Genomic DNA, 11,247 nt, shown 5'->3' with positions numbered 1-11,247 from the left:
TATATCTTTTGCAAAGAAGATAAATAATCAATATATTGATTATACTCAGAAAGTGCAGATAGAAAAATAAATAATATTATGTAAAGGCAATAATTTTATCCCGGGTCATATGAATTGTCACTGTGTCACTGTTGCGTTATATACGGCAAGTTTATCCGAGAACAGTCAGTCGTCTGTTAACGGTTGTAAGGAGCAGATGATAAGAACGAATTATTCGGACGGTAAGTTTCTTCGATTTTTCTAATCCTCGCAAATTTTCCAATGCAATTACAATAAAGATTCGTTTCTTATTTGCGAATACTTTCGATACGTATCTCGATCGAAGCTTTGATAATATCGCTGTATATTGCGTTATCAATAAAACTAGAATTGTAATCAATCAAAAATGATATAGCTGCAACACGACATTATCTCTACTATCATGCGATAAAATATCACTCTATCTATTGACAAATATAACTTAATAATAGTTAATATAATAGTTAATAAGACAAATATAACTTAATAATAATCATTCGCTAAACTGTATTTTTTATGTATAAATTTCAAGCAGTAAAATACATCGGCATTGACATAGCAAAAGTAAAAAGTGATTAAATTTGTTAAATCATTGAAATTTGTGTAATTTTTCATACATCGGATAACATTATCGCATATTTGCAACAATATTATGTTATTATTTTATATACTATTTTATTATAAAGTATATCTCTTTCTCTTTTTCTCTCTCTCGATAAAATCGATGATCTTATCTGTGTGTGAAATGCTTCTAAAATTATCATGCAAATTATAAAACAAGAACGTATGTTCATAAACCTTTAAATGTTTCATTTTTTTCCAAGACAAATATTATAACAATACTTTTGTTACAGATTGCAACAATATTAATATCATTTTACATCAATAAAATGGCAGCATTTGTATGTGTCGAGGACTACGAGAAATATGCTTTGGAACATTTGCCTCCTTCCGTAAGAGATTATTACAAGAGTGGTGCCGGAGAGGAGTTTAGCGTAAAGTGGAATAGAAAGGCTTTCAAAAAGTATAAATCTAAAAATACAACAATAATTTTTTCGAGAGAGGAATAATTAAGATAAATAATTAAATACTCGATGAAAAATATTTACCAAGTTGTACACATATATACAATCTATCTAGATATTTATGCAATGCACAATTTCTCAAATAACACTTTTATATAATAATATGTATTTATAACATGCAACTTATAATGATTAAATTCAATACAATTATTCAATTTTTAATTACTCCCAACTTTCTCGCAGTTACAGGATACGGCCTAGATTTTTACGAGATGTGTCCAGAAGGGATATAAGCACAACAATATTGGGTCACAAAATTTCAATGCCCTTGGGAGTCGCACCTACCGCGATGCAACGTATGGCGCATCCTGATGGAGAATGTGCTAATGCAAGGGGTAAGTAGGCATTTTGCGAAATATTTATTGAATATGAGCGTGAAATTGAGTGTTGATAGATTAAAATTAAAACTTTATTATTTCCTTATTATCAGATTGATACTTACATTCATTGTAAAATATATATAAGGATTTAATACGAACCTTTTTTTATTAAAATCATATATAAATATGCTATAAAAATAGTCATAATAATGAAAGATTAGCCCAAATATACCAATGTGATCACAGACAGTTAACAATATCTTTTTTATATAACATTCATTTATCATTTTACATTTGTCAAAGATCCATGCTCAAACATAAACAAATTCATATATTGATGTAAAGAAACTGAATATACTTTAAATGCTCTTATTTATTCCTATCGCAATGTCAAAAGATATCCCAAGATTTTCGATTTTAATAAGTTTTGAGTATATTGCAGAATAATTTTCAACAATAAATAATTATGCTTTTCTATGTGTTTTATTGTGAATTAGAACAAAAGGATTTTTTGAAATAAATTCACGAAGTGTCCAATTTCTCTATTCAATTAAAGATATATTTTAAAGAAAAAAAAAGTAGAAAACTTAAAATATATTTTAAGAAATATTAAAAGTAACATTATATATATATATATATATATATATATATATATATATATATATAATATATATTTATAATTTGTTCTATTACAATATCTTTTATTGTAAAGAAAATGCCGTATTTCAAGTTATTCTATAATTTACTTGTAATGCATTAAAAATGGAGAAGCAATCGTTATATACTTTCTGGTTGAAATAAACTACTTATTGTTAGATAAAAAAATAATTCATAATACTTGTTCATATAGACTATAATATATGTAATATATGTAATATATATATATATATATATATATATATATATATATATATATATATATATATGTAGAGTATGATGGAAAAAATTATACGATTATTATCTGGTGAGTTACATGAAATATTATTACAAACTATTTTTCGAAAACTACTCCAGATAACAAAAAGAATTTCTCTCTTTAAAGTTTTAGGATTTATAATTTAGAATAGGATTTATAAAAAATGGAATCTTTTGTGTGATATATAGATTGTTATTGCCTTTCATTCCTCCTCCTTCCCCTCTTATTAATTAAAAAAAAAATTTAAAAACATTTAACGAAAAGGAAGGCTTACCTTTTTTGCTCTCCTTAGAAATCTCGTTGTATTCTATATATCATATACATAAAGTTTTTAGACAAATGCAATATTCTAACAAATACAAAAAGAAAAGTTTTGTTATCTTTCCTAATTTCCGAGAAAATAATGTGAAAATAATTTATGTAACTCATTCTACATAAATCTCCGGCTTCTCCCAGTAGACTATCTAAAACTTTGTTAACTCTGCTTCAATAACTTACATTATAATATAAACGAAATATATCAGTCTTGCTTATAATAAGCAACATTTTTTTTAAAGGAAATACTAACAGTAATATTTTTTAATTTGAGCGAATTTTTTTTAAGTCAAACTCTAAATATTATGATTATTATGATGCGTACTGTATTTCTGCATATGGCTATGTAAGGCACGATAGAGCGCTTGTGCGATATGTATAGACACATCCACCAATATGAAGACGCTTGCTATCCAGTTTAAATATTTAAAAGAACGAAAATCTCGCTTTACACTACGTGCAAAATTATTCTGATCGCGCGATGATTTCCGTTGATCGCCATACAGGCGCAATATGTTCAAATAGAAATTTGTGATGACTAGTAACCAGGAATAGTAAAGGGATCGTTCCTTTCTGTACGAATAGCAATCCAGCCTACCTGTCTAAGAAAATGGCAGTACAAAATAAAAGAGAATTCATTTGAGCTTGGGTCCTATGTTCTCCCAATTATTAATGGCCTTCATGTTAACCTGTTCTATCCGCCACTTTTGAGTGGGCGACGATTTATCGCACGCAGTCACGAATACTCTTTTGCTGCCCGGATCTGTGTCCAGGCACCTGGATGAATAACCATGCTGCAACCACTGCTTTTCAATGTCGTAGTGCCACAATTGATTACCCTGTTTCCCGTGGCAAGGATACAAGCTCACAGGCGCTTTCTCCTCACCTCTGGATACATCCAAGCAATCTGTGCGATCCTTTGGTCTGATATCCTTGTGCCATGTTAGTCGAAATTCTTGCTCACCCGACACTTTCGGATCGTCTTTCATGCAAGTATCCACCACGACAAACTCGTCTCTCTTTCGTTTTTTCGAATCTAAACATAACTCGGTCGCACCCATGTTTCTAATCTCACCATAGGCGAAGTCGTCCGGCTCGATGGGTGGGTAAACCTCCACGAGATCAAAGGCTATTTTCTCGATGAACCAGTTGAACGGTTTACAGTGTAATCTCGCGCGTAGAGCCTTCTGCTCCGCTAAATCTCCCGGATCCAGCGCTCGCAAATGCGGCCGCCTTTTGTAGATGTACTCGGCGTATTCGTCCATCCATACCTCGGCGACCCTCTTGTAATTCTTTCCTAGAAAATCGCCACGACCGGGATTAGGAAACGGTGGAAACTTGCGGTAAATGTGGCCGACCCTAGAGCACGGCGCGTCATACATTTGTCCGCCGCACTGCCAGATCTTGAAGGATAGTTCGTACTGCTCGCCGCCCCATATATCCAAACCCGGGTCGTAACCGCCCAACTCCCAAAAAAACTTGGCACTAATGGCGAACAGACCTCCCGCCATTATGGGGCTCTTGAATGGTTCCGCGGGTCTCTTCAAGTCTTCCGGAAGCAGCGGAAGTCGTTTGTAATACAACTCCCAATCGAATGCCCCCCGGGCACCTTCGTCTTGCGCCCTATATTCGAAAGTCTCATAAGCTATTACGTCAATGAACGGACAAACGCAAGTTTTGTAATTCTGTGCGATGGGCTCTAACAATGGTGGCAGCCAATTGACGTTAGCTTCGCTGTGCGAGTCCAGAAATACGAGAACCTTTGCTCTAGCCGCCTTAGCGCCCGCTAATCGGCCTCTAATTAATCCCGAACGTTTTGCTAATCGTACAATCGACACTTTTGGCAAGTGCTGTGCAATATAGTCGTCTAATTTCTTCTTCAATTCCGCTTTTGTGCTGGCATCATCAACTAATATAATTTCCTCCAGAAGAGAGGGCGGCGAGCGATTAATCACGCTCCAACAAGTTCGCATTAATGTGCTGAAGTGCTCGTTGTGAAAAGATACTATTACAGAGACTGGATCTAGATTTTTCAAATATTTCTTCTTCTTACAATCTGGATGGCGGATATCAGGCACTGAACGATTCATTGAAATCTCATCACTGAGAGCAGCATTGAATCCATTTACTTGATACAATTTTTCCTTCCGTGCATCAAGGGATGGTGAAAGAAAGGCTGGTCTTCCATGTTCTCCCATTCCAGTTCGCTTCTCCTCCTCCTTAATTTTCTCATAGTCATGCCAATCGATTTTGTCATCCTGTGAAATATATAAAAATCTATAATTACAAATAAAGTAATATTGCTGTTATTTTGTAACACAGACTAATTTTCTCTATTTATATATAAATATGTGTTTAAAAATTCAGAAAATAATTCTTAGATATTTCTTCATATTTAAAAATATTGTACTGGTTAAAAAAAATGACATGTGGTCTATAATGCAAATATGTTAGATATCAGAAAATAAAATTTTCATCATTATGAAGAAGCTAATAATCTACTAGGGCTTCTGATAGCTTTGGTACATTCCTGGCTGCTAAGAATGCAAGAGAAACCAGAATTGCAATCAAAACTTGTTTTCTAACTGTTGTAGAAAGTGGATTTCCGAGACGTACATAGGATTCATATGATCATTTTATAATCGGCATATAATATCGATGTGGTTCTAACGTAGAATGATATGTATTTATCAATGTCGATATAAAATACGATAATTGACAAGCTATTGATAAGCTATTTTCTTTTTCCATGTCTAATAAATTAAAACCGTTTTATGTTATATACCAGTTTCAATTCTTCACTCGACGATTAACATAAAATCTATTATGCTGTAACTTTTTTGTAAAAAAAAAAAAAATTGAACAATAAAATATCAATTTTTTGACATCTACTCGCGCGAAATAAAATGACGTTATATCCATTCAGTCGCAACGTCTCTAGGTGAATGTAAAAAATTGACTTCAATTCCACCTGTTCATACCTGATCCAGATGTTCGTCGTTTCCTCGACCGTTCCTCGCATCGATGGCGACCGCTGCCAATACGTCAAGCGGCGTCGAAATCTGACGGTTAGGCGGCGATCGCATGTAACGAAACACTACGATGGTCAGGAAGACCGTGAGCACCGCCAGGAGAAGGAATTTGATTAGGCTGATCACGTTTCGTCTCATCTTCGCGAGAGAATCATGTCGCGAGCCGGCCTCCCAAGGACTTAACCTCGACTTCTCACCTCTCCTCACGTACGTGGCGGACCTCACCACGACGTGACAACGTCATTTGTCCGCTGCGGTTGGCGATCGAAAAATTTCAATGACCGATTCCACCTCGTTCTTTTTTGGTTCTGGCCTCTCGGCGGATGCGATATATCTTGATAAGGGAATTAGTGCGATACGCACAAGCTGTACTAACGATAAATTAAACGACACGCGCAACTGCCACGCGATGACTGAAGACTGAAACTGCAGCGGATCGGAGACAAAGATCGAAAACAGTGTGTTGGACCAGGCGGGTTTTTTTTAACGCATGCGCGTGAAATGCGGTAAAGTTTAATTATAAAAAAAGAGCTCTATACTTGGTCATTTTCAAATTATTTAAAAATTTATCAATAAGGAGTAGTGAAACTTACTTTAGTACTTACTTTACTATTTTTGACACCTTTAATTTATTCTTTATGTCAACTTTATAAGAATTACTTAATATTTCACAGAATATAATTGTATTTACTTGTATATTTCTTATGCCACTTTATACTTTACATTGTTTGCTGACAAACTTTAAATTCTCATTATGATAAACTTTTAATTCTCAAAAACGATCAAGGACACATTAGGGATCCTTTTATAATTGAAATAAACGCTTTACCTATATCGTATGGATAAAAAAATATCTGACTGGTCTAACAACATTAATTAGAGATCGATCGAAGCTCTATCATCTCGCGTGCGTTCTAGGAAAAAACTCATTCCCTCCATCGGTTCTATGCGTGTGTTCTCCTTTGGCGCGTTTTTGCGCATTTGTGCAATTCTAACGGTTTTCGCCGATCGGCATCAATCGAGATAATATAAGTATCTGCTAAATATAACACATAAGAAAATTATTATATATAATTCATCCACATATCCGAGGCACATTCATTGAACGAAAAATATTTCTTATAAAAAAAAAACTTAATTATTGCTTTGCGAACAAAACTCGCGGATGTGATTTTTTCTTCATGAACATTTAATCCAAGATATCTTCTAGTAATTCAATATATGTATATATTTTCTAATATAAATTAATATTTGACAAAGAGTGATAAAAATTGATTAATAATTATATAGAATTTTTAAACTTCTGATCTTTCTGTACAAAATATCTGATGAATAATCTGTATGAATAAAATGATTTTACAATAAAAATGATAGAGACGTGAAAAAAAGCACAATTGCTGCTATTCTTTAGAAAGAGGACATCCAACAGGTGTTACGAATAATGCATGCAATAACAGGTCGCATGTTGCATATTGCTCGTGTGATGTAATCATACAGGTGAAATTGGTTGGATACTTAATAAAATTAGTTCATAAATAGTGCAGTAGTACAACTGACATGCGATATAACATTCTGAAAATCGAAAAAGAGAGTAAATTAAATTAATAAATAAAACTAAATTTACGTAATTAATTAGAGTTATTCTTCTTTACAAGATATATAGCAAACAAATAAAATAAAATTAATAAATTTAGTTTTTATTTATTAGATTATTTTCACGTTATCAAGCTAATTTCACGTCAATATTTAATTCACATTTTTTATTGATTTGCAGCCGCTCAGGCAGCAGGAACGATTTTTATTCTTTCTACGATATCGACGAGTAGTATAGAGGAAGTGGCGGAAGCTGCTCCGGATGGTATAAAATGGTTCCAGCTCTACATTTATATCGACAGAAATGTTACCTTGAATTTGATAAGACGTGCCGAACGTACTGGCTTCAAAGCACTGGTTCTCACTATCGATGCGCCATTTTTCGGTGATAGACGTGCTGATATAAAAAATAAATTTGCGTTACCGAGTCACTTGAGGTATTGATTCAGATATGTTACAGATAGAGAGAATTGAATGTATAAATATTTCAAAAATGTAAAAATAAGTATACATAAACAATAAAAATTATATAATAAACTTTATTATTAATTCTCCAAATAGTATTAATAAAACAATGAATGTATGAATATATTAATTTTATATTCATAAAATTCTAAAAACAAATTATTTTCCACAACTTTTTTACTCATTAACAATAAGACTACTTTATTAAAAAAAGCTAAATTGTATTTTTAATTTAGTATTTATAAAAAGACCAAAGAAGATCACTTTAACGTTTTACATATTTAAAGTAGAAATTGTAATCTCTATTAATATCTATATTAAATTTTAATAAAATTTATTATAAGCCCACAAAAACATATACAATATTTATTATATGTGTACACATTATTTTTTCAGATTCGCAAATTTCGAAGGTGAATTATCACAACGAATAAATACTGCAAAAACTGGCTCTGGCCTTAACGAATACGTTACCGCACTATTCGACGCGTCTCTATCCTGGGATGATGTGAAATGGCTAAAAAGGTATCCATATGACTGTTGGTGAAAATGTTTTCATCTTGACATATTTGGGATATTAGATCTCTTCACATTTTCATATTTAATTATGTTGAGCAGAGTATAAATAGTATTCTAGTCCACTTGTTGTAGAACCACTATACTACCGATAATTCTTAAAGGAATTCTAACGGCAGAAGATGCGCGTTTGGCCGTGGAAAATGGGGTCGACGGTATTATTGTTTCGAATCATGGTGCACGTCAAATAGATAGCGTTCCAGCAACGGTCGGTTTATAATTCTTGTTGAAAAAGTTATAGGAAGGAGTGTTAAACAAATAAAAAAAAATATAGTACACGAAACAAGTTAATAAAATAATCATATTATATATTCGCAGATCGAAACTTTACCTGAAATAAGTAAAGCCGTGGGAGATCAAATCGAAGTCTACATGGACGGCGGAGTGACTCAAGGTGTCGATGTATTAAAAGCCTTGGCATTAGGCGCAAAAATGGTATGACAAATTTATAGAATGACAAATACAACAATTTGCGCTAAAATATTTAAATAGTTTTGATTTATGAATCAGTATCGTGTAGCATTCAAATAATTTTTTTCATCGTTGCAAAAGTTTCTTATTTGTACCTTTTATTGATTGCATCCTTTCTTCTCAGGTATTTTTCGGCCGACCGATGCTGTGGGGTTTGACGTATGATGGCGAAAAAGGTGCTAGCGAAATTCTTGAACTTATGAGAAGAGAAATTGACCTAGCATTCGCATTAACTGGCAAGTCAAAGCGTAATTTTTACCATCTCTCAATTTATGGCCTTATGTTTCTTTTTTAATTTAGTAAAATTTTTTTGTCAATATTTTTCCAGGTTGCGCAACCCTAAAAGATATAACGCGTGATATGGTGATTCATGCATCATACTATAGTCGTTTGTAAAAACAAATTTCGTTTGTAACGCACGATATTAAAAAAATACATTATTACAATATTTCTATAATACTTAATTTCTTAACATTTTTATATGTATAAAATATTTATATATTATGTGCATTATAAATGTGCTTCCATGAGAAAGAATAGTTCATATTATATTTTCTATATCAATTATCTAATTCATAAAAAAATTAATTATATTGTTTCTATATTATATAATAACATTTTTGATATTTGGCAATATGTGCCAAATGATAGCACACATATATAAATATCAAGAATAACAAAAGATAAAAATATTAAGATTGTGTAGGATTTATTACATTAACTATGTAACATAGATTTATTATATAGAAGTAAAATATAATCACCTTAATTATATTTTAAAAATTAATAGCAATTGTTACTTATCATCATGTATATTTCTTAAATCCTGAATCAATCCTAATAATTCCATACGCTTTTTTGAGACCATTTCTGTAACTGCACTATAATCACAATTGCTTATTTTTAAACCTTTCAGAATATGTCTTGATATTAAATCTGCTAAACATAAGACAAATAAACCACAATCAAAGCCATTATTTTGTTGTGGACAATCCATTTCAATATATCTTCTTTCTTTCTTATTAAGAAAATATTTGATTAAATTTTTAGCAAATTTTTCTGCTATAGATTTATTAATACTATTTGATGAATCATAGTGATAACACATCTCATCTTTACGAGAGTATATCAACAAACTCCAATGTGAGCCACCTGGCTCATTTCCATCGCAGTCATTTAAAGGAAAAAATATAAAATCATAACTTGTCGCTTCAATAGGATCAAGAAATACATTATACTGCAAAGGGCTTTGCATCTTTAATAACTGAGTCACTCCAGGATCAATAAATAATAACTGTTTCTTATTATCCTTTTTATATTGTTGATCCAAATATTCAAAATAAAATCCTATCACAATGTCGTTGAGCCATGTGTCATTTTTCTCCAATAACGCAGCATCCGATGATCTCACCACATAATTGTGGTAACTCAACACAATATCGTTGTCTTCTTCTACGTTCATCATAACATCAGTGTCTAAGTGCTTTGAAATTTCAGGAAAATGCATAATACTGAAATCAGAAATTATTCAAAATCTAACATGAATTTTTATTTTATTGGGACATAATTATAGAAAATAAGTTAGCAAGATTTGATTTAAAGTTAAACATACATCAAAATAAATGAAATTACAGAGGAACAACAAAAATCATAAGTCAATTTCTAATTTATTATTGTTATATACATCTTTTAAGATACTCTTCTATATGGCTCTTTCTTTTTCTGCCGTCTCTTTTATCTGATCTTTTATTTTATTAATTTTTTTCTTCTATAATAATGTATATTATCAATTATTATGATAGCATTTCAGAAACCTAACACACACACTCAATGTCTTATTACTTATTACATGGATTTATATTTAAGCATACACATATTGTATCTTGATATTTATGAATATATATTTACCAAACATTTATAATTATATTTTTATTGATTAATTTTTAACATACATAATTTTTTTTTATTTATTTTAGGCTGCGGTCGGTAAAATGCTAGGGTTGCGTTCCGTTTCACGCATAGAGCGATAGATCGTTCGAAATCTATAATATATGTCACGTGAACTATAGATTTTAGCGGGGAAATATACTTTTGCATAAGCGCATAAGGAAATTGATTGGTTCATTTCGTTAGACATATGTTTGTGGACCAATCAATTTCTTTATGCTTATGGCTATGTGTGTTCCTCGCTTTTCAAGCGATCTATGCGCTCAAATCGCTCAATCGCGTGAAACGGAACGCATCCTAGAAATGCTTCGAAGTATTTGATTGACCAATCAGGACAAAAAGAGCAAAGATTTCTTTATTCTGATTGGTTAATGTAATGCTTCGAAGCATTTCTAGCGTCTTCCCGACCGCAGCCTTATACATAGCTTTACATTTAATCCGTGAGTCATGATACATATATATATTTAGATATGTGTCTCAATTACGTTCCGAAGGCATCTAACTTCATG

At 31.9% G+C, this 11,247-nt stretch overlaps 3 protein-coding genes across 7 annotated transcripts; 1 reads left to right on the top strand and 2 right to left on the bottom strand.

The window, feature by feature from the left end:
• Positions 1 to 150: 150 nt before the first annotated feature.
• LOC126858716 (uncharacterized) lies at positions 151 to 9,248 on the top strand. Of its 2 annotated transcripts, none has more exons than XM_050609191.1 (9): positions 151 to 221; positions 873 to 971; positions 1,287 to 1,438; positions 7,461 to 7,716; positions 8,141 to 8,269; positions 8,396 to 8,528; positions 8,639 to 8,755; positions 8,916 to 9,027; positions 9,120 to 9,248. In XM_050609191.1, exons 2-9 carry the CDS (start codon positions 946 to 948, stop codon positions 9,185 to 9,187), a joined length of 993 nt encoding a protein of 330 aa, XP_050465148.1. In that variant the 5' UTR covers positions 151 to 221; positions 873 to 945; the 3' UTR covers positions 9,188 to 9,248. The 2 variants fall into 2 exon arrangements, with proteins under 2 accessions (XP_050465148.1, XP_050465147.1); XM_050609190.1 differs by having other exon boundaries at positions 873 to 1,042.
• On the bottom strand, positions 2,348 to 6,264 carry LOC126858713 (N-acetylgalactosaminyltransferase 6-like). Its single transcript, XM_050609187.1, has 2 exons — positions 5,636 to 6,264; positions 2,348 to 4,912 (listed from the first exon to the last, which is right to left on the bottom strand). The coding sequence occupies exons 1-2, from the start codon at positions 5,822 to 5,824 to the stop codon at positions 3,290 to 3,292; spliced, it is 1,812 nt and encodes a 603-aa protein (XP_050465144.1). The 5' UTR covers positions 5,825 to 6,264; the 3' UTR covers positions 2,348 to 3,289.
• LOC126858717 (sentrin-specific protease 8-like) lies at positions 8,289 to 11,159 on the bottom strand. 4 transcript variants are annotated; one of them, XM_050609193.1, is made up of 5 exons: positions 10,700 to 11,159; positions 9,556 to 10,302; positions 8,887 to 9,130; positions 8,652 to 8,795; positions 8,289 to 8,542 (listed from the first exon to the last, which is right to left on the bottom strand). In XM_050609193.1, the coding sequence occupies exon 2, from the start codon at positions 10,296 to 10,298 to the stop codon at positions 9,588 to 9,590; it is 711 nt and encodes a 236-aa protein (XP_050465150.1). In that variant the 5' UTR covers positions 10,299 to 10,302; positions 10,700 to 11,159; the 3' UTR covers positions 8,289 to 8,542; positions 8,652 to 8,795; positions 8,887 to 9,130; positions 9,556 to 9,587. The 4 variants fall into 4 exon arrangements, with proteins under 4 accessions (XP_050465150.1, XP_050465149.1, XP_050465152.1 ...); XM_050609192.1 differs by having other exon boundaries at positions 10,744 to 11,159; XM_050609195.1 differs by lacking the exon at positions 10,700 to 11,159 and adding an exon at positions 10,404 to 10,679.
• Between the last annotated feature and the right edge of the window lie 88 nt (positions 11,160 to 11,247).

This window comes from Cataglyphis hispanica, chromosome 2, assembly GCF_021464435.1.
Source record: "Cataglyphis hispanica isolate Lineage 1 chromosome 2, ULB_Chis1_1.0, whole genome shotgun sequence".
In the NCBI taxonomy this organism is placed as follows: domain Eukaryota; kingdom Metazoa; phylum Arthropoda; class Insecta; order Hymenoptera; family Formicidae; genus Cataglyphis; species Cataglyphis hispanica.
The sequence above is the reverse complement of the archived record's forward strand: the minus strand, read 5'-3'. Positions and strand labels throughout refer to the sequence as shown.

What these genes read in the sequence shown, in the direction of transcription:
- LOC126858716 (XM_050609190.1), top strand. Translation starts at nt 909, where the DNA reads ATGGCAGCATTTGTATGTGTCGAGGACTACGAGAAATATGCTTTGGAA. An exon ending in AGAATGTGCTAATGCAAGGG is followed by an intron (nt 1,439 to 7,460) that starts GTAAGTAGGCAT and finishes ATTGATTTGCAG; the next exon opens with CCGCTCAGGCAGCAGGAACG. An exon ending in TAGATAGCGTTCCAGCAACG is followed by an intron (nt 8,529 to 8,638) that starts GTCGGTTTATAA and finishes ATATATTCGCAG; the next exon opens with ATCGAAACTTTACCTGAAAT.
- LOC126858713 (XM_050609187.1), bottom strand. Translation starts at nt 5,824, where the DNA reads ATGAGACGAAACGTGATCAGCCTAATCAAATTCCTTCTCCTGGCGGTG. An exon ending in ACGACGAACATCTGGATCAG is followed by an intron (nt 4,913 to 5,635) that starts GTATGAACAGGT and finishes TATATTTCACAG; the next exon opens with GATGACAAAATCGATTGGCA.
- LOC126858717 (XM_050609193.1), bottom strand. Translation starts at nt 10,298, where the DNA reads ATGCATTTTCCTGAAATTTCAAAGCACTTAGACACTGATGTTATGATG.